This window comes from Drosophila elegans, unplaced genomic scaffold, assembly GCF_018152505.1.
Source record: "Drosophila elegans isolate 14027-0461.03 unplaced genomic scaffold, ASM1815250v1 contig_149, whole genome shotgun sequence".
Taxonomy (NCBI): Eukaryota; Metazoa; Arthropoda; class Insecta; order Diptera; family Drosophilidae; genus Drosophila; species Drosophila elegans.
In genome coordinates, this window is record NW_024545513.1 from 12666384 (window position 1) to 12689979 (window position 23596).

The 23596-nt window shown below is 34.0% G+C and overlaps 1 protein-coding gene across 1 annotated transcript; it reads right to left on the reverse strand.

Annotated features, from left to right (window-relative positions):
- Positions 1–3412: 3412 nt before the first annotated feature.
- Positions 3413–6364, reverse strand: LOC108137176 (ubiquitin-conjugating enzyme E2 N). Its single transcript, XM_017258753.2, has 2 exons — positions 6202–6364; positions 3413–4578 (listed from the first exon to the last, which is right to left on the reverse strand). The coding sequence occupies exon 2, from the start codon at positions 4531–4533 to the stop codon at positions 4078–4080; it is 456 nt and encodes a 151-aa protein (XP_017114242.1). The 5' UTR covers positions 4534–4578; positions 6202–6364; the 3' UTR covers positions 3413–4077.
- Positions 6365–23596: the final 17232 nt, after the last annotated feature.

The following is a 23596-nucleotide window of genomic DNA, read 5'->3' on the forward strand; positions in this document are numbered from 1 at the left end:
CAAAGAGATAGGAATAGCCAGTGATGGGAAAGGTAAAAATCCTACGACCTTTGTAAAGTGCAAATAATATTTTAATAATAATGATTTTTATATTTTCTTTATTCAAACTGGTTTACTTAAATAATTCAGATTGCAAAATGACATCAAAAAGTACTTTTTGAAAACAAAAAAATTGCAGAAAAATAACTTCTTTTTTTAAATTAACTGTGACCTAAATCAGAAATTTCGAAATAGTTTTATATATTGAGTATTTAAACAATTTTAAAGAAGACATGCAATTTTTTACTGAAATTTAGGAAACTTTCAATACTTTACCTTTAGACAATTTTCAAAACGCGTACCTAAAATTTAGGTACTCTTTTGGTTAACTAATCTACACTTTGGTACAACTTACAAGATACTTTCCATCACTGGACATGGCGCACAGAGCTCATCCTGTCCGAAGCCGGGTCTTTCCTTTTTGGATTTTTCCCTTTTATTCCTGAGTGGGTGGCAGAGAAATTCCTTGCTGCGATATCAATTAAGGATACAGCTCACTCACAAGCCCCCCGCTCGTTTATCCTTCCCCGTCTATCTTTTATTTTTAAGGATTTTTCGGTGGCCGTAGGCAGACCCAGAGACCAAAGTCCAGTTACACCACTCTCTCCCTCCCACACCAAAAAAAAAAAAAAAAAAAAATAACAAAAAATAAAAAAAAAACACCATCTAAGCCCGAAACTTTGTTCAATGCTGCAATGGACAGGCCAAAAAGGGAAGCAGAAAGAGAGAGGAAAAGCGTGGCCGAGTGGGATAGCACTAGTGCACACACAGAGTTGCATGTGCGTGTGTGCGTCGTGTGTGTTGGCCTTAATGGAAATTGGTTTTATGCATGTTGGCTTTTGTTTATTTTTACAATTTTGATGATGTTTTGCTGAATGCGATGCGAGTGGCAGCTCCCTCTCACTCCCACTCACACACTTCTTCTCTATTCTCTATCTATCTCACTCTCTCTCTCAAGCTCTGTGGGTGGGTGTTTGTGCGCTTTGGTCTTTTTGGGTGTTGACTGTACTTCTGGACATTGCATTACATTACGTATACGACGTGTGTGTGCGGGTATTTTTCGGAGCTAGGCTGTACGCCCTTTTTCGATTAGCTTTCAAACAAAAATGGCGCATTTGGCGTGCAAGCGAGAAGGCGATCTGCAGCACAAGGTGCACTTAAAAGTCCTCTGGGATGGACTGTACCAAAGTAACACTACAATCGCACAACACTGTTTTGAGTTGAAGGAATTTTCAGTACTTAGTAATTGGGTTAATTAAGACGTTACTAAGTTGGTAAAACTTGTTCCACAATTTCATAAGAACTGTTGTTTTTTACGGATCATTAAGTGATGTGTGTTGTGATCGAGCTAGCTATTCGGTAAATAAATACAAAAAATACTTAAAAATTAGAACACATAAAGACTTAATGGGCAAATATTTAAGGTCGAAACTGATTAGTTATTTATTTATTTACAAAACGATTTTTTACTGAATGAAATATGGATACAATAATAGGAAATGAAAATCTTATAAAAATTTAAAATCTTAACAGTTTAACTTATCAAATAAATAAATACTGCACTAAAATTACGTTTCCAAATTTTGTTTGTTTTCATTTATTTAAAATAAAGTTGTTTTATTTAAGAAGTCACTGTAATCGTTAAAAAAAATTTATTGGATCCAATTACTACAAAAATAAACTCAAAGAATTAAGAATTTTTCGTAAAAAATATGGAAAACTATTTATTCAGGTAACGATAAATGCCCCTTTGGGATAGCTCGTTGGAAAGAGAAGGGAATGGCAATGAGAAAGAGACAGTTGATAGTTGGTAGAGAAGCCACTTGTAACGATTAATAACTATGGCTATTATTTAAATATTATATTATAATATTTAATTATGGCCTGACCACCAGTCCACTTACACAGCTTTTTCTCCCGTTTACCACCTATTTTTCCATCTTTTTGTCTGGCCCACAACACACAATGAAGCTGCCGATAAAAATTCTCGAGCACACAAACACTCAAACATCGCATTTTGCATATGCGTTTTTCTCCATCCCGGGAAAACCACCCACTGCCACCCCATTTACCGGAAAAATAAAATCGACACAAACTAAAAAACGGGGCACACAACATCGGCAGCAAAAAAAAAAAATGATAAAAATAATAAAAAAAAAAAAAAAAGCAGAAGCTATAATATAAAACCAGAGGGAAAAAATTCCTTTAGGTTCGACATTTGTTGGTCAGGGGCCTCGAAATCGCCAGAACCAGATATATACGTTTATATGCGAGCGAAGAGCACCCAATCAGAGGCGGGAAAAAGGTCCTGGTTCGCTTTTTTTCGGGGGGAGTGGCCAGCATCAGCAGTAGCAGCAGCAGCACACACTCACTCACAGGATAAGACCATGAAAAATAGAGAAGAGCTGAACGGCAGTTTTTCCTAATGCCGTATCCATAGGGGCCTCCCCAGTGGACAGGGGGCAGCGAAGGGTTAAGCCGGAATTAGTGGGAGGCCTGCCAACGGAGAAAAATCCAATTCCAAAGCCCCAAAACGAAATGATTGACAACTGCAGTCCATGACAAGTAAACATAATTTGGGTATTTATATTCGGACAGCTTTAAAAAATGGTTTAATTTGTATTGTTTTCAAATCTAAAGTTATTTTAGCAAATGGCAGGTCGCATAACTATCCTTCATGTTCAAAAAGCATAAATTTAATACATTGAAATAACACAATTGCTTAAGTTTGATTACAAATACGTAAAAACAATAAAATCGAAATAAGGTAACTATTGTTAAATTTAAATGTTAAAAGCTTTTTTTAATATAAGAAGTAGAAATAACCCATCCCATGTGATTTAAGAATCCCAATTTAAATAAAACATATATGTTATTTTTTTATTATTTTTATTTACTTTATTTTTTTATTTATTTTTTCTTAGAAAAAAAAAATAATTTAAATAAAAAAAAAAGAATTTGATATTTTCTTGATTTTGCATTCATGTTTATTCTTTGATTTATGTTTGCTTTTCTGTTGCTATTGTTATTCGGATTTTCCTTGAGTGATTTTGGGTGAAAACAAGTTAATTACTTTACACAAAGTGTTGTTGAGAACTGCTCTTGAAAAGTTCACGCAATCAAGCCACTACTTTTATGTTTTGTATAAATATATATAGTGTATGCACTTTTTTTTATTTATTTTTTTTTTTTATCATATTTTTATGTTTTTTCAAAAATTACTAATAGCTTAAAGGCTTCATTGTTTGGTTAAAAAAAAATTGTTTTCGAGTAAAACCAGCTTTCGTTTGTCAAAGGGACTTTGACACAACCCAGGCAAAGCTCAAGTATCAATCGAAATGGTAAACTCTCTGCTAATTAAGAAAAATACAAATTTTACAAAGTTGACGATCACATCTAAAATTTATTTCAACATTGAAAATTATACAATCAAAGCACTCTATTCTGAATAGAAGATCAACCAGAGTTTTCAGAGTAAAGCTAAGGAAAAATCAAAACCCCTTTCTAGTTTCCATTCCAATTGATTAATTATCCGATGTTAATGTTTATGGGTTGGTTATTTCAGTTACACATACAAATATATACGGCTGTATGCATATAGACACCAGACCCCTCGAACAAATCAATAGAAATGATTAAAGCCAATTACTGTGTGCTCACTTTTTGTTTTTGTTTTTTTTTTTCGGATACATGTATTGTATATGACTTACATAAAGAATGCTTTCGTTATCTTTCCTCCTTTGCCGATCGCCCCGATCGATTGGTTGAAAAAAATATATATATATATGTATATTATGTATATCCCGCCCCAGAAGGTTAGAAAAAAAAAAGTATTGTTTTTTAATAATTTTTTTTTCTTTCTTTCGATCTTTCTGCTTAATGTATATTGTTTTCTTTCGTATGCTTTAGGTTTTTTCTGGTTGGTTTTAAAGTACGCAATTTCACCACCCGCCCGCCCATGTCACGCACCCACTTTCTGGAAAATCGCCGATACAACTGCCGGATCCGCTTCCTGACCCACCTCCTGACCTCGGGCGTTCAGTCTTCGACGGCATATTTCTGGGTCCATTCGCGGGCATTGCGAATGGCCTCCGCCTCGTTGACCTTCCACAATTCGGCGACATCGTTGGCCAAAGGATCGTCGGGATTGGGTGCACTGAGAAGGGCCTGGATCGATAGCAATATGGTTCGGATCTGCAGCGCCGGACTCCACTTGTCCTTGAGCACGTCCAGGCAGATGCGGCCCAAGCGATCGATGTTCGGATGATAGATCTTCGTGATGAAACGCACCTTGGGCGCCGACATCGGATAATCCTCCGGTAGGAACAATTCCAGCTTAAATACACCGCCCTCGAAGGGCGAATCGTTCGGTCCGGTCACGATCACATGGAAGTATCGTGCATTGTTCTCATCGGGAATGGCATTGATTCCCGGCACAGGCTCCTGCATCAGACGCTGCGTCTCCTTGATGATGCGACGTGGCAGGCTCGACATTTTCCAGGTGCGGCAACTTTCTGTTCGGGTGTACTAAGTGTTAAGCTGAAAACGAGATGCAAAAATCAAGAGGAGTTAAGAGTCAGAAAAATGCAATAAAACGAGCGAAATTATAATTAATTTTTTTATTTAAAGTCCATTTTAGTTTAAAAGATTAGTTGGGTATCGGAAGTGCATTTAAAAATTACTTCGCCTGAAATAAATGGCTGATTTTAATTAATTTACTTTTTGTTTAAGGAAACCGAGTTTAAAATCAAAATAAATTCTTTTTTGTTTCCTTGCTCAAGGTTGTGTGTGTTTGGTTAGCTAGTTGATGGATTAAGGTTTGATTCGTGGCTTTCACTTTCCTCAAGTATGTTTTGCTACAGAATTTTGCATGCCACAAATATGTATGTGTTTCTAACACAGTTAAACTGATCTTACTTTTTGAAAAATTATTTGTTTGTGTACCTCGGTAAAGTGCATTTCATAGATATAAAAGAAAACCATAATCATTTTCCTAGTGGATCAAAAAGAATTTCAAATCTGTTATTTAGTTTGATTATGTTTTAATGTTAAATCGATTACATAATTAGATAGACTATGAAGAAACTTGTCTTGGCAACAAGTATCTATTTTAAATATTAGTTCTTTTTGGGACGCAAAAATGAAGTCTTTAACAATGTAACCTTAAAGGTAAATGGTATAAAAACAGTTTCAGATAAAATAATATTTTTTAAATGATTTTCTTTGTGTGTAAGCTACCGCATTTCCCACCCCATTTATCATGACCTTGCGGCTCCCTTAACTGTTGACATTTCCTAGATATACAGGAAAAACAAGTCAAATAGAGACAGCCAGGACAAACAAACAATAGCACGGAAACTAAAATTGGAAGATAGATATTTCTTTATAACAATAAAAGCGAAAAAAAAACAACTACAACAAAACCCCAAAGAAAACAAAAGAACATATACCGAGCTTTAATGCGTAATTGTATTAATTTAATCATAACATTTTTCCAAGTGTGCGGCTTTTGTTGTATTAAAATTTATTGATTTCCCTTTTGGGTGACAAATGCACGTAGTCTGCAGATGAAGAAGAAGCAGAGCGGAAAATGGGGCGAAATGGGGGGAATACTATCCCACGCACTTGAAAAATCAATAATGTTGGCAATTTAAGTATAAAAAAAAACCTAATAAGATTTTCTTTTTTTTTCTGCTGTCGGAAATTTTGCTCACGCACACACAGAAACACTCACGCACCCACACAGACAAAACGCAGACAACGCGCACGAAAAAGACAAAGGCAAAAAGAGAATATGCGAATGGGCAAGACAAAGAGGGCAAGCCAAAAAAAAAGAAAAACGCCGCGTTTTCGGCAAATTTAATTAAACAAAAAGAAAACGGAGAAAAACTTGAAGCAATGCCACAATTCTTGTTTTTCGCACACAAACACATACACAAGCACTCCCACATTACTTTTATCAATTTTAACTTTATAATCTATTGGATTTTTCTGGTTCTTTTTCGATTTTATATTAAATTTTTTCCGATTCTTCTTCTTCTTTTGCTCCTCTTGCATTTTGTTGTTGTTTTTTCGGTCTTGTCGCTCTTTTCTTCGACATTTTTGGACAAAAACATCGATTGTTCTGTATAATATAAAACTTTTGCATAAACACGAACTCACAGCGAAACGGCGCCAAGTTACTGATAATTTTTTTTTTGTAGTTACGGCCAATAATTTGTTGGCTACTTGAAATTTTGGATTTTTGCAGGCAGCTACACCACAAAAATTATGAATGTCGAACACACTCGAAAAAAAATGTAGCCGTTCGCTAGTGTGTGTGCGCGTGTGTGTGACCAACGGCGTCTGTGTGGCGTCCGTGTGAGCGGCAATGACAGAGTGGCAGAGTTGCCAGAGGTACGGTAGTTGGTGTACCCGATTTATCAATGCCGTTTTCACTGCTTAAATCTGTAAATTTATTAAATCTAAAACATTTCCTTTGATTTTTGAAAATTAATCTTTTGCTTTTTGATCTTCCTTTATTTTCAGCAAGGCATATTTATTCTTTGCATAAGTAAATACAAATTTGCCTCGACAGCCCTAGCGCTTAGCGGCTGTCAAATGCGCCCGGATTTCGTAGCAATCAGCTGGTCGACACGCTGCATACCCAAGTTTTGCACCATTCAGTCTTTTTCTTGGACCATACTTGGCTTGAAATTTGGCGGGAAATAATCCAATTGGATTGAAATTTGACTGTCGCTTAAGTTTTTAAGTTTATTTGTGTGCTAAAGGGCTGAGTGCCGTTCATTTAGTTATTAAACGTCTTATAAGTTTCTTAATATCTCGTAAAGGGTCCAAGTTCATTCTTAAAAAGATTTAATATTGCAAGTATTATTTAAAGTGGTTTATATGCTCCCGCGAGCTCGCGAGAAATGAAAATAAAAATAAATTTCCAGCTTTAAATGATTTAAAACCATTATCACTCGTAATTAGATTTTAACTGAAGCTCACCACTTGCTGTACAAAATAAATTCGCTGAATTTTTGAGTATTTATTTAAAAACATGTTTTGCCAATTCGAACTTTACTTCTGTACAGAAGATACAATTTCAGCATCATTTTATTTTACATTAAATACTGTGAAATTGACATACAAATAACGGATATTCTCCGAAGTCAAAAAAGAGAGAAAAATGGTACCCTAGATAAGAAGAGACATAATCGAAATTCGAACTGCATTACTTCGAACCTATTCGCCGGGTTTTGCACTGGCATTCGATCATATTAAAACGAAAAGCCTGGGAGTCCACACCAAATCGGAACGAAATTACATATATCAAAACAAGTAAAATTATTTATTTTAATGTGTGTAAAATTAATAACAAGGATAAATAATACGTATACTAGTACTTGCAAACTATAAATACAATTAACTTAAAAGTGTGGTGTTAATAAAGGTAATTATTTTAGCTATCCCAAAATACTAACAATTTGTGTATTTAACAAAATTCCATTAAGACTGGGTGAGGAATTTCAGAAGGAAAGAAAGAACACCAAAAATTTAGATAGATACAACAACAAATTGTCAATTTGGTGTAATCAACATTTATGCGTTTTTAAAAAGAGAGGCTGTCCAAACACACATTTATACGCCTGCACTCTCACCCACACACACACACACCAAGAATGCAATGCCCAATGGACGCACAAGAAACCGAAAAGAGCAACAACAAGAAACAACAAAAACCACAAGGCAAAAGGCAGAAAACCAAAAAAAAAACAAAAAAAAGCTACAACCTCTCGCTTGCACACACACATGCTGTTTATCATTCGTATTCGCTCGATTGCATAGGCCGCATGTGTGTGTGCGAGAGTGTGAGATAAAAACAAACAGCAGCAACACAGCAACAACAACTGGAAAAAGGGCAACAACAAGGCAGCCATATGCATTACAAACACACACATGTGCGATCTCCGTTTTTAGGCTGGGCAAAACAACAACAACGTTTGTAAGTCCAGCCCACAAGCTAGAAAGAGATGGAGCAACCTGCCTCTGCCTTTTCCGCTGCAACTGCGCTGCTTTGTGTGTGGGTGGGAGAGAGGGGCAACAAGAGAGAGAGGGGAAAGAGAGCAGTAAAGGGGCTAGTGAAAAGGGTGGGCGGGGGTGGCGACCTTTATTCGCTCTTGAGTTGCAGCTGTTTTTATTCTTTTATTTTTATGTTTGTTTATGGCCAAGTTTTTACAGCTACAGCTGATCTGCGGCAGAGAGGGGGAGGAAGGGGCAAAGGATACAAAAGGGGACAAAAAGGAGAAGACTTTCTCAAGGTTTTTCGACTTCAAATAGAAGAAAGTTTCAAAGTTTCGCCTCAAAAAATATACTTAAGCGTATTTACAGTTATCAACTGATAGAAAAACAGCAAAGCACAAAAATCTAACAACAATTTATGGATATATGTATTTGCACATTTTTGAAATATAGAAGAGTGTTTTCATATTTAATAAAATATAAGTTTTTTTACATTTATAAAATAATAAGCAAATCATATACCAGTCGTTTAGAAAATTAAGATAAAGCCGAATATATTATGACAAAAACATTTACAATTTAAAATGCCTTCTGTTATTAGTTGTAATAGTTTTAAGAAAATATACATTTGGAAAGTTTTAAATAAGCCATAAATAGCGTACGTTACAAGTCTTGATTCACTCAAACGAGGTGTTTTTTTTTTATTATTTAATGTTAAACTTTTCGCTTATTAAAAATGTGGTTCACAGGCTTATACATTAATGTTTTTAAAGTTAAATAATTTTAGGTAGTGTTATTAGGTACTTATATTTGTTTAATGCACTTCCGATGCACTTCCATTAATAAACGTCGTTTTAATGGCCGATGACTGAGTTCCTGCCATAGTTCAAAAAACATGGCGTTGTTTTCTAGGGGTTTTTCTTGCTTTACATTTCGAGGGTGGGTTAACAATTGTCTATGGCAGCTTTTGTGTGTAAAACCTTATATAACTGCTAAATAGGTAAATTATCTTCTTGAGGAGTTTTAAGGCATTCTGTATAAATTTATTTAATGTGTAGGATTGGCCTGAATCGAATGGTTTCATGTTTAATCCCATCTTAGAGTTATTTTTTGAATATATCTTCTTTAAAAAAAAAAACGGAACAAAAAATAAGAAGAAATTTAAATCAAAAAGAACCCAAACTATTTATACCGAAAATGCCTTAAAAAATAAACTAAGTTTAAATCGCTTAAAAGGATTTTTTTATACATTAGAAAATACTGCCTTGCTAGATCTAAAGTATTTAGATATTTGTTTAATTTAGGAAGAAATTCTTAACAAGCATTCAAAATGTATTATATTTCATTTCAAATATAACTTTAAATAACATAAAAATAATAAAAAAAAAAGTCGAAAAGGTGAAGTAATGCAAAACGAGTGGATTAATTTGTGTTGCAAATTATCAAAAACATTGACAGCATTTTCTGTGGAGGAAATAAATCTCGGTATTGTTCTGTAATTAGCACCTTCATTTTTTTTTATTTTTCAATTTGTCCTGAAAAATTCAACTGGCAACATTTGTTTTTAGAAACATGTTGCCAAAGGAATACTTTGGCAACATCTCCAATCAGAATTTGCGCTTTCTCTTTCGCCTGCAGTGCAAATGCATCTCAAGAGAAAATTAAAAGAGTTAAAGAGCAAATTCGCGAAAGAGTTAAAAAAAACGCAACGAACAAAACGAGCAAAACAAAAAGGGCGAAAAAACAAACAAAAAGAATAGCCGCTTTTATTTGTTTTTTTTTTTTTTGCGTTTGCCTGGTCTGTTTTGTTTGTTGTTTATGTTGTTGCTGTCGAAGGGCAACAAAATCAGAAAATAAAAAAATATGGCCTGGAAAGGGGAGGGACAGGCGTACGCAAAAGTAAAAACAACAACGAAAAAGTAAGGCAAAAGTGTTCATTAGAATCGTTGTTGTAATTTACAAGTGTCCATCCGCATAAAATCAGGATATCACAAAAATGCCAGGTCTACAACTTAGATTATTTAGCTGTTATTCCAAGCTATATAACATTACTTAAAAAAAAACATTTAATTAAATAATAGGGGAGGATGAGGCAAAACCGACCTCTATTTTTTTTTTTTTTTTTTTTGCATCCATTTGCTAGAAACCCCAGTTTAAAAAACTTTATAAATTTAATTTAAAACTGCTTCCATTTGAAATAGCAGTGCATTCTTGTTCAGTGATTTTAGATTTGTTTTCTGTAATTGTTTTGTGTGGTTTGAAATTTGGAACATAATATTATAACTTCTTTGAAACTTTAATTTTCTGCAGAAGACTTTAAAAAAAAACGTATGCAACAAATAAGTTCTATCATTTTTTTACTTATTATGTATATTTTTTAAAGGACATTTGAAATTTCGATGTTTCTAAATAAATTTTCAAGCGCATATTTAGAGTAAATTATTGAAAAGATCTCTAAACATGCCCTAAAGATGAGTTGAAAATATATTATTAGGCTCAATTCTTTGGATTTGGGTATACTTTCTTCGATAAAACAGTAAAGTTATTAGCCGAAGTTATCAAAATGTGTTGAAAAGTGTATAACTATAAATGCAGCATAGTTATAGACTCATAGTTGTAGACTCAGTAATTTGGGAGATATTCAATTTATTGAGATTTAAAAAAAACAAATGCGGTATCTATTGGGATTTATGGCGCACTTTCCATACCAGGGTATTTGAAACTTCGATGTCCTGGTGAAAGCCTTTCGCCCCGTGTCGTTCTTGTTGCTTCTGTTTCTGTTTCTGTTTCTGTTTCTGCTTCTGTTGCTGTTGCTGTTTTTGTTTTTGTTCTTGTTTGGGGTCGCGCTCGTCGTTTTGTGAGTGCAACAGACTTGGCTTAGAGTGGATATGGTGGTAGGATGGTCTGGTGATGGCTCGATGGCTCGATGGCTTGCGGGTGCCGTTGGGGGTGGGCGTGGGCAAAAGGTGGGCGGCTGGGTGGCTGGGTGGCTGGGCGGCTGGGCGACTTTTGGGGGAACAAAGGAAACCCTTGGCAACGCAGGGCCAACAAAAAAAGAAGCAGACACAAAAAATATCAAGAAGAAGATGTGGCAGCAGCTAGATGTGGAAGAAGAAGCAGACGAAGAAGAAGAAGACGATGAAGACGAAGCCGACGAGGACGAACGAAAAAGGACGAAGTCCTGTTCTTGTGTGGGTGGAAAATTGCGTCCTGTGGGCCGTTTGTTTTGCTTTTTTTTTTTTTTTGAGAGTTGATGGCATGGTGCAACATAGGCTGAGTTGTTGTCGCCTTTTTTGTATATTTTTTTTTCGGTTTTTTTTTTCTTCTTATTTTTGTTTTTTTTGGAGTCAATGTCTGGCACCAGTTTATTTGAGTGTTTTCGCTTCGCGTTCCCATGTCTGTGTGCATTGGTGTTTGTGTGGCGACTGCGTGCAGACAGAAAGGTCCTGGAAAAACCAACCAACCGCCCAACACCCCCACGCTTGAACCCCCTTGCACTGCCACCCACCAATGCGTTTTTTTCTTTTTGTTTTGTTTTTTTTTTGTCGACTGAGCGTCGTCGCATTTTCGATTTTATTGAGCAAACAACGAATTTACAAATAAAAACAAAACCAACGATAAAAGTGCCAAAAAAAAAAGAAAAGTTTAACAAAAACAAAACAAATGGGGGTGGATTTTTAGCAACATGGAATTTACTAGTGTTTCATTTTGTAGTTTAAACATTTGTACAAAGTCTGTCAAACTCTGATTTTTTTAATCGCAAGATCATAATAAGTTGTTCAAAACAAAGAGTTTTTGATTTAGGATCCTTAAAACAGGGCAAGATCACAATTGACCCATAGCATTAAGTACCTTCAAAATTCAAAGTTGTATTTTGACGGCATTTTAAAATTACCCATTTAAATGGTTCAAGAATAACATTTAATTAATAAAAAAAAAAGTTTCAAAAACTTTTTCAACTCTTAAATTTAAAATTAGGATCATGATTGTCCAAATTTAAAGTGGTCGACGGTCTTATGATCATAACAATATACCTAAATATTTTAAACTTTTTGAAATTTGTCTGTAAAATATGCCAATATGAAAATTAATTTATGGTAATTCATAACAATCGTAAAAAAATCACAAAAAATTCTTAATAATTCATTTTTTATTCTTTATCTTATTCTTAAAATATTTGTACGAAGATCTTAAACATGTTTATTAGCCTTCATAAATAATGGTATATTTCTCCTTATTGTATATCCTAAATATTATAAATAATTTACAATAAGTTCAGCATATACATACATATGTTTTTGTGCATTTGTTTTTCTAGAATAAAACGTTCTCAAAAATGCAAATCAGTTATATTTAGTGATCTTCTAGTCAGTTTTCAACAGTGATCACTGGTTTTTAAACTGCAAGTGTGATCGGTGCAAAAGAAATGTGATTAATCACTCAGCAGAACCTTCCCATCTATTTCCCAAAAAAAAAGCGCGAAAAATTTTTTTTTTGTGCGAATCAATTTGTGTGCTACTCAGTTCTATTCTATTCTCTTTTTTTTTTTTTTGCAAACTCAAAGCTTGTTGAGTTATCTTTTTGTGCTGCTTCTTCCCCTAGTTTTTTTGCTCACTTAATTTATGTATTTTTTTTTGCAGAGCTTCCATGTGTGCGAATTCTGGGCAAAATAAAAAAAATAAAGCGGATCTCTCGATGAGTGAAAGGGACAGGGAGAGGGGGAGCAAGAGAGAGATAGTGAGAGGGAGAGCGTGCGGCGTCGCAGGTGTATTTGTGTGCGAGAGCAGGCAACAAAAAAATTCGCAACAAAAGAGAATTTGCAAAATCAAAGAATTCGCGAGAGCGACTCTCTTTTCTTCTCTGTGTGTGTTTGTGTGTTTCGCTGCGTGGCCTTTTCGCTTTTTGGCAACATGCTGCTAGAAATCTTTATTCGCAAAAATTCGCATTCGTTATTAATATTTAATATTTAAGCTCACTGCTGACAGTGGTGAAAAAAATAAAACAATATTTCTTATAAGAAATGTTATGTGTTTTAAGTGTTTGGCAAAAAAAATTATATTTTAAATAAAGCTATTTTGTGAAATGTATTTAGCCAAATTTGGGAACTCTAAACACCTTCAGGAATATGCTTTTTTTTAAAGATTATTTCCTAAAATTTTTAGCAACATGTTGCGGGCAACATATATTCGCAAAATATTCGCATTCGCGATCTCTCTCTCTCTCTCTCTCTCTTTTTTTGCGAAACTCTGACCAATGCAGCTCGCTTTTGTGTGTGTGTGTGTGAGTGTGTAGTTTCTTGGTTGCTGTTTTTTTTATTTTCTTTTCTCCTTTTTTTTTTTGCTTGCTTTTGTTTGGAGCGTAGTGGACGACTGCGCTGCCGGCGTCGCTGCCGACGTCGCCGTCGCTTGTTGTCGTTGTTGCCCGCCGCAGTCGCCAGTTGGTCCGTTCATTCGGCTGTATCGTTTGCTCCTCGTCGCTTGGTGTGTGAGTGCAAAAAGCGCTGAAAATCGCGAAAAAATAACCGCTGAAATTCGCATAAAAAAAAATAATCATCCGCATACAACAAAAAAAACTCGAAATTCAATTTGAAAATACCTCGAAAATCTTACTAATTTTTTTCTGTTCCTTCCCGCTAAATTGTGCTGAAGTTCAAAAGAAAAATCGTTGCGAAATTTTTGTGCGATCACCCACATTAACTCTCAACCCCTCTTTCTTTACGCTCTCTCCCTCTCTCTTTCGCACTACAAATAAAACTGTATTTTCTTAATTTTTTCGGTCCAAGTGTTCCAATAATTATGTATATGTGAAAGGAAATAGAAATTATGTCCCTTCTGTGATTTAAACAATTTGTTTCATGCAATTGTGTAATATAGCGAATTTAATTACTTTGGGTTTTCGTCGTCGTCAAGCCAATTCTAATCTGGCAGCAGTATTTTGAATCTTAAATTAGGAATTGATACTAGAAAAATAAATAGGTTGTAGCCAATCGGAAACATAAATATATATTGCTTATACAAATATTGTTATTCATAATTGTTCCTTTTTTGTCTGCAGATTTTTCACTGTTTAATACATTCGCTTCTAGTTGAAATAAGTTGACTAATTCAGTTTTATATATAATACTAATCGATTCAATTAAAAGTTTCTTTTTTAGTTATTTTCAAATTAAATTTCCTATCTTCTGACCATATATATAATAATAATTTTAAATTAAAGTTAAGATTTGAAAAACATTTTAGTTGCCTCATTTTGATAAGGCTAAAATATGTATGAGAAGTAATCAAAAATCTTCCAAAAAGATTAGGTGGTTTCATTTTTTTTCTAGAAAAATATTTTAATTGAAAAGTTTAAATTTTTCAGTCAAAAAAAATCCAATAGTCGGTCAAAACACTCATCTTAAAATTCTGTAAAGCTTATAAAGAAAAATCCGGAAATAGTAGGAAATAATTTAAAATAAAAAAATATACTCCATTATTTATGACTGTTTTTTCTGAAGAATTCTAGCAAATTACAAAATTACTTGCTATTAGTTGGTTTCAAAAAACCCTAGGAGACCTTGGAGTTAAAAATTAATATTTCCAAATTTTTTACAAAAAAAATTCAGAAAAATCTGAAAATAAATTAATTTACTTAACATATTTTGTTTTACAATTCATATTAGAATCTTAGAAACAGTTACGTTTTAAAAATCATAGAATATTTGTCAAACTTAAATATTCGTTACTGCTTTGTACATTTCTTGTTTAACAATTCCTTAAAAAATCTAAAAAGAAATTTCCTTAAATAAATTGTTGTAGAGATTTTATGCAAATCCTTAAACCAAAATTTCACATAATAAATATCCTGGAAAATCTGATTTTATTTCCTTACAAAAATTGTAAAAAACAAGTTTTAAAATTCCTAGAAAAATTGAGAAACTTTAAATTTTAAAGTTTATAGCCCGAAAAAGAAAAACTCTGGAAAATCTGAGACAATTTCCTGAGTCACTTGCCAAATTAGATTGATCTTGAAATGGTTGCCTGGCGGACTTCACTCAATCTTGGCCAGAGTTCTGTTCTGGGCGCTCTCTCTTGGCCAAAAAGTCGGTGCTCCGAAGGCCAGAAGAGAGAGTTTCGCGAACTGCAAGAGCCGCCTCTGCCGGCGTCGACTTTGCCGTCGACGTCAGCAGCGCCGCTCGCACACATGCAATGCGTTTTTCACTCTGCTTTTCGGCCTTTTCGCTCTTTTGGCGAAGTTTTCACTCGCGAATTCGAGTGAAGTTGCGACCGCTTCTTCAGCCTTTTTTTCGCGTTCTTTTTTGCATTCTGTGTGTGTGTGCGAGTGTGCGAACGTGTGTGTGTGTGTGTGTGTGTGTGCGATGTTGCTGCTGCTGCTGCTGCGCTGCTGCTGCGCTGATGTTGTCGTCATCGGCGGTCCGGCAACGTAAACGAAACGTATCGAAAACGTATTGAATCATAACAGATCCGCACGTTGTCGCGCACGTACGCAGTCCGCGGAAGAAAAGCTACAGCTCTCTCTCTGTCTCGGCTAACAAACACACAACAATACACAACACACAACAACAACACATACACACAGCAACAACTGCAACTGCAAACTGCAACACAACAACAGCAACAACCTGCAACACCGACAACGGCAACAGCAGCAACACGCTAAACAACAAAATTCAACATTCAACATTTGAAACATCCAATCTCATAAAAAAATTAGTCCCCTTTTTCCTGTGTCGCAAGTAATTTCAAAAATAATTTTATTAAAAAAAATATCCCTACAATTATCCCTTAAAAATGGCTCCGAAAAATTATAAACAAAATTCAACATCGCGCCGCGTAAAAACATATTTTTTTCTAGTGGCTCCACTTGTTTTTTTTTTTTAAGAAAATATATCACAAGTGAAAAACAGCATCAACAATTTTTGATTTTAACGAATGTGCTGTTTTTTGAAAAGTGTTTATGGAAAAGTGTTTATAAATCCGCAAAGAGGACCACATTTATTCACATACAATTTTATTTTGTAGTAAAAAGGATATTGATATTATGAGTGTTTTAAAGGATCACTACAGAGTGTTTATCAAAGTGACCAAGAAAATCACTAAAATGACATCAAATTGTAATGAGGTGTTTTCTAAGGATCAGTAAAACTAGTTAAAGTTACTGTTAAAGAGAATAACAAAAAACAATTTGTATAAAGAATTTTTTGAGAAGTTTTTACTTTAAAAGATTAATTTAAAGTATGTTTCACTAAAAACTCATTTTATTTTGAAATTCTTGTGGTTGTAAGGATCTCATGGTAGTGTTAAAGTGACAATAATAATCACAACTAAAATTTTTAAAAGTTCTACTTGGAAATTTGTCAATTAAAAATACGAACTTTTTAAATGAGGGGTGTTTTTTTTTAAATCACTGAGTGCGTTTTTCTGAAAATAAATTGTATTGCAAACCTTTTATTTCAAGATTTCATTTTCATTTGTAGTAAGTGTGATTATAGTGCCCAAGACAGTCGTTCAAATCAAACAAAAAAGTGGTATTTTTAAAGGAATCTATCAGTTAAGAATACAATATTTGTCTACAAAAACAAAGAAAGACTTTAAAGGAACCTTCTTTAGTTCAGAAGTTTAAAAATCGGCTTAGAAAATGCCGACGGGTTATGACGATGTTATTTTTTATTCTCTCTGAGCTGGTTTTAAGTGCAAAGCGAGGAGCTGTTTTGAAGATATTAAAATGCATAAATCTTAAAATATTACAGTTTAGTCATTTTATTGTTTCATTCATATGATTAGTTAAACTAAATATATATTTTACGTTTGAAACGGAGTGAGGTTAATAGATTGTCTTAAGCTTTTTCTTATTATCTTTGGTTGAAAAATGCATACAATATTATTATGACCCTAAAATTTAGTGTTTAATAAAAAAAATGGTTTTTACTTTTTAACGGAAGGGGTTGTAATTAAAAAATCAAATGTTTTTTAGCCTAGATGACTGCAGAAATATATATTACATTCTGGACTTACTTTATTAAATTTAATTAAAAAAAAAATGTTACTTAAAACTATAAACCATAATTTTATTTTTATTTTTATTATTTTTATTTGTGTGTAATATTTAGAAATGTTATTATTCCTTTAAAAATTATGGTTTACAAATATAAATTAAAGAGACAAACTACTTCTGCATTATCTTTGTAAAACATTTCAGACTTGAAAACTAAGCGGAAATTTATAATTTTTTTTTTTTATTATCATAAAATTTCAAAGCATTTAGATAATATAATATTTAAATTTTTAAAATAAGAGTTGATTTTTCGGTGTTCCTTTGTCCCTTTCTGGGAACCAAAAACTTTTTGCCGAAACATATGGCAGGCGGTGTGTTTTCTGAATGGGATATGTTGCATTTGGCCAGATTACGCATACGCCGCATTGTCCACTGCGAAGAGAGCAAGGAAGAGAGCTGCACTTTCATGCGGTTTGAGTGAAAGAGAAAAGCGAGTGGAGAAAAACGAGCTGCATTTTTGCCAAGTCGCTGCGTTTTTCTCGATGCTGCTCTTTTACGAAGCGCGTGCGGCGCTCTTAGCACACACACTCACGTTGCAGGGGCACCCACCCACACACACACACATATACATACGTATATAAGCGATTCACTCGGAAAAACGAAGCAACGAAGCCGACTGCGCCGCCGACTGCGCTGCCGACTGCGATGCTCTTTGGGGGTTTTTGGGCTTTTGGCCAGGCTTTTTGGTTTCTAGCTCTGTCGGCTTTGGACTTTCGCAGAGATTTCACACGCGATGCGATTGCAGTTCTTGCAGACACTTTCATACGTTCGTTCGTGTTTATTTTCGTTAGTCCTAGCCAAAATACATCTAAATTGCCGATATTCCAATATTCGAAGGATATTTGAAATATATATATAGGTTTATTAATTCATTTTTTTTTGTTTGTTTTGGAACACTACGCGCGCGATTCAGTGTTGTGAGTGTTTGAAAAAATGAAGCACACGCATTTCGAACAATAGGCCCTTTCATTTATTTCGATTTTTTTTTTTTGGTTTTTTTTTCAAGTGTTTTGCGTCGGTTTTAACAAGTTTTTTTTTTATATTTTTCCCAGGCATAAACTCAAACATAATAAAAATGTTTTATAAATATATTATTATCAAATAAAAAATATATAAAAAAAATTGAAAATAACAGCGAAAAGTTTTTAAAAGTCAACAAGCAACAACCAACACAAAAAAGAAGCAAGAAATTTCATAATTGTAATTTTTTTGTATTTCAACAATGCAACAACCACAACAACAACAACTACACCTACAACAGAGGCAACAACTACAGCAGCAGCAACAACAGCAACAACAAAAGCAACAGCAGCAACAACAACAACAACCACAACAACCAAATGAAACAACAAATCAAGGCGGCTTTCCACGTGTGTGTGTGTGAACAACAACAACAATCGAAAAACTTTAGAAAAACTTACAAAAACTTTTTGGACTTGGAGCATTTTTCGAAAACAAAGGCCTAAAACAAACCGAAAATTATTTTTGTGTTATTTTTACTATTCGTCGTCGTCAAAAACAAACAATTTTATTTTGAACAATACAACAACAAAAAAACATGCTCTAAGGTTGTGTTAAGGGAAATTTATCCTATTTTGCACCTTAATTTTTATTTAACCAAAATTACAACAATTTTTTCCAAGTGAAAATTTTGTGCGAACCGCAACCAATACAAAACAAAATAAAAGTGAAAAAAATAAACAAAAAAGTCAAATTTAATTCAATGCAAACAGCAAGTGCAACAACAACCACAAGTAATTCATCCAAATCAACACCAACAACAACCACAGCGGCAAAGGCAACAACAACAACAACCACAACAACAAGAACGAGAACAACGTTTTGAAACTGCGGTGTTTGGCGTTTATGGTGAGTTTTTTCATCTATTTTGCAACCATTTCAATTCTTTGGCACTTCTTGATATAATTTTATGAAGTGTTTTTGCGTGGGTTGAAATCGGACACAAAGTGCTACTTGATAATAAAAGTGTTAAGTCGGTTTATTTCTTTTCGCTTCGAGTTAAGCCATAAATGTATTTGGCAAAAGTGTGAAGTGAGAGGAAAGGAAAGTGTTAGACGTGAACTTGTTTTGCCATTTTTTTTTGGGCCTTCATAATTGAGAATCTAGAAGCTGTATTTTAATAGCATAATAAACAAAATTCTTTGCATGTAATGTTATAAAATTGATTTTGAAAAAATATAAATTAATGTACTTACTTATCATAAAAATAAACTTTTTTAAATTGTAAGCGTTAAAGAACTGTTAATTGAACTGTTGTAGGAATAAATGATTTAAGGATATTATTATTTTGTTTACAAAAAATTTAAAGTAATTCTTTCTAAAAAAAAAATTTGTTTAAACTTGTATAATACACACGTATTATATATTTTAATGTTCATGTAAATTCTCTATGTTAATTTAATCAATTGAAAAATGCTTATGCTATATTTTTAAATGTCTTTATCATAAAAAATTATACCAGGCTTTCGCAATAATATTATAATCTACGAATTTAGTTCTCTGTATTTTGTCGACCCTCAACTTTCTTTATCAATATTTCTTTTGGTGACGACTGCAGCACTTCCCGTTTGAACCGGATGCGCAAAATTCGAAAATTTGCTGAATGTTATCAAATAAGTAAAATGGAAATGCAATTTTCTGGGCCACAACAACTGGCAGAAACAAAAAAAAACTGCACAAATCAACAAAAAAAAAAATAAAGAAAAAGAAAATCAATAAATTGGCAAAAAGAAAAAGCGTTAACTAAATGCTGGCTCAGATTTAGAAGTGGCCAGCAAATAGAACCGGGAAAACAAAATTTCGGAAACTTCCGGCGCCATCAAAGGCGCCATCTCTTCGCCGATTTTTTTTTTAGCTTAGCTTCGGTTTTAATAGAATCTTTAATAAATTTGTAAAATTGAAAAAATAGTTTAGGTATTTGTACTTAAAACAAACAAAACTTATCAAAGTAAATTTAAAGCTTATAGAATTATTTTAACTAGTTTCGTGCTTCACCAAAGTAAAATATTAATATAATGGCAAGGTCTAAAAAACAGTTTTATGTACAAACTGTACATGGTGTTTATTATTACTATACTTTTAATTGAATAAAAGAAAACATTTTTGCTGTTTGTATAATAATTAGGATTACTATTATACAAAATGTTTTTGTACTCAGCATATATTAAAAAAAGTCGCGCATTTTTAAATTAATTTTTCTTAAAACTAATTGTTGCCTTTCATTAAAATACATTACACGGCCCTAACATGCCGAAACGCACTGTCTAGCTTCTTCGCTTGCCTTATCCCCATTCCCATCGCTGTCTCTCGACTTTATCGCAATTATAAATATTTATAAGAAAAATGGGTCCATAGGAATATTATTCTCATTCAGCTTGGTGGGGGATTTTTTTGTTTTTTAGTTTTATGGTTTTTTCTGATTTTTCGAATATTTTGTTGCAATGCGCATGCGCAACAAGGTTTTTTCTGGATAATGTTTAAACGAATAACCTAAAATTGCTTCTGGGCGAACTCTTTTTTTTTGCCATTTCCATTTCGTTTAATTTCGGTTACATTTTCGTTGGCAAAAATTCATTACAATTCGCGTAATTGCGTTGCCTTTGTGTGGATTTTGTTTCTGTTTTTTTGTGTTTTATTTTTTTTTTGCATTTATGTGCAACAGTTTTCGTTTGTGTGTGTTTTTTTTTCTAATTATTTCCCGCGAGTGTGAGTGCCTGTGAGTGCAACTAATGAGCAACTGCCGGTCGGCTTGCCAGCGGCTGAAATTATTAACTCATTATGAGGTCTCGGGTGTTTTAAGTGCCTCAAGTCAGCCTGTTTTGTTTCGTTTTTTTTTTCTTATTTTTTAATGGCTTGCGTGCGTTTTTTTTTTGTTTGTGCATCTTTTTTTTTGCAGTTGGCGGCAATTGAATAAGGTGCAACATTGTTGGCGGACGTATTCTCTCGAATATATGAGCAGAATTAATTGAAATGGCCCAAAAGGTAACAAGCAAAAAAAAAAAAGAAATATAATAGGGTTGCTTTGAGCCCAAACACATAAGTGCTGGTAATTGTTTAGTAGGTTGAGCAACCATTGATTAATGGCGGTTAATGTGCTGAAAAATTGCAAATGTGCTACACAGTTTCACCTGTTGTGTTTAAATGTTAAACACGTTTTTAAATGAAACTTAGTTCATAAAAAAATTGTTTCCTATTAAAAACAGTACATAAATTAAATTTATTAAATGAAAAACATTATATCTGGATGATAAAAATATATAAATACCTTTTAGAAAACTAAAAATTGGACTTTAAAATTATGAAATGCTGACTAATAATATTGTAAAAAAAGTTAAAGTTACATATTAAAAGTCTAAATCTAGACTTTTGGGAATATTTTAAAGGACATTTAAATGTGCACAAGAGTAAAATCAACGCAAAGCCTTTGAGAAATATTAAAAATAATGCCCATATCTTTTTTGTTAGTGCTGCAGAGAATAACCCCATAAAAATATTGGATACTCTATACCCAAGCTGTATTCAGCCATTCCCCAACCCGATATTTGGCGCTTGGCTTGTCGTAGTCTAGACAAATCAATATAATCCAGACGGCAAATGGCCAATATAAAAAGAACTACATATAGCAAAAATATTACGCATACGCCCGGCTGGATTGCCCGAGCGCTGACTGTTGAAAAAAGTGCAGCAAATTAAACAAAATTTTTAGATTTCCTCAACAAGTTTTCCTTTTTTCTCCGTTTTGGGGGGAGTCTTCTTTTTCTGTCTGTCTGGAATGTGTAAATATATTTATATATATATATAGAAATATATATATATAAACGTCTATATTTGCATTTGACAAAATAAGTGCATGGGCGCAAGAACGAGGCAGCGAAAGAAAGGCGAATAAAAAAATTCCGTTAAATGTTCCAGGAGCAGACAGAGAGGGGTATTAAAATGGGAAAGACACGGGCATAGGGGCAGGAGAAAGAGACAGGGAGAGGGACAGAGGGCGAAAGTAAAAACAACAAGAAGTTGCGGTTGCAAAGGGGGGTTGGTTGGAAATCGGTCGAAAAACCGGGGGTTAGACGTGCGGCGAGGGACCTGAAAAATAGGATGTGAGCTGGGGAAAATGTAATTTGGCGGCGCTTTCGTTTTTCGTTTCTTTTCGTTTTCGCATTTCGCCCAAAACTCGCACTTCAATTAATCAGACGCTGCTGCAGTCGCCGCCGACGTCACTTTTAGCCCTACCACCTCCCACCCTCTTAACCCTTGTCCGCCCAAGTGCAAGCGCCGTCCTGCTTCTGGACTTTTCCCCGGTATGTGTGTGTGTGAGTGTGGTTTTTGTGCAAGGACCTCTCGATGCACACTCACGCCAAAATATATAAAGATATGTACAAAACATCTATATATATGCATATATATATAAATGTATATGTATAAAAGGGGTTCAAATTTTCAGCTTCTTCTTCTATGCCTGGCTTGTGTTTGTTTTTGTTTTTTGGTAGCTTTATGCAGCTTTTGTTAGTTCCTTTGCTTGTCCTGAGTTTCTTTCTTTTCTTTTATAACATTTTTATATATATATATATTTTTTTTGGCAATTTAGCCTCTAATCTAGCTGCGTGTGTGTGGTACAGTTGCGTTTTCTATATGATTTAGAAGGGTATGCATGTTGGCCCTGGATTTTTATGTAGCACACTTAAATGACCCGAACAGCGAAAATTTTGGTTGATTAATCGTTGTTTTGACACGAAAGAAACATTTTTAAATTGAAAAACTTTTACATTGAATATTCGCACTTTATTTGCAAGAAAGATATAAGTCTTGTATCGAAGTTTATACTCTTAGTAACCTAAACAGCCTGTAAAAATCCGATATTAATGCCATTCACTTAGCCTCTCTAAGAACTTATAAATTGATCATATTTCGAAATCTTTTGTTTTAATTGAGTTTGTCTATATTACTTCTTTTGATATGTTATGAATTTCCTTTAAATTTTGACTGTTGAAGAATAAGAATTAATTTCAACATTAAGGCTGAAAAATCTTTGAATATTTAGGCTTATTTTTAAGAATTGTTCCATTTTTGGAGTAATTGTTGACTTCTAATACATTTTTGTTACCCTCTTTGGCATCTTCAGACCCGTTTGAAGTTAACGTATCAAAAACTACTAAGAACGCCCCCACACATTTAGTGAGTGATCATTATAATCCTGCTGGTGAGTCGCTAAGAGTTGCCAGGTGTTAGTGTATGCCTGCATCTATCTGCTCAATGGTAACCCTGCATACCCCTCTCCCTCACCACCCAACACACCCAACACACTCAGCTCGATCCTTGTCTCTGCAGTTGGCTACCGGTTTTCTTTTTCCCCCCACAGATCAATTATGATATAATTATCTTTTGCACTATTGACAGCCAGCAAGTATAAAAGGGGCTCCCTCTCAGTGCGTCTCTTTCGCTCGCTGTGCGTCCGTCTCTTTCTGCGGATAAATAAAGTGAA

Bases quoted from the DNA above. Each gene is read 5' to 3' on its own strand.
- LOC108137176 (XM_017258753.2), bottom strand. From the start codon at position 4,533: ATGTCGAGCCTGCCACGTCGCATCATCAAGGAGACGCAGCGTCTGATG.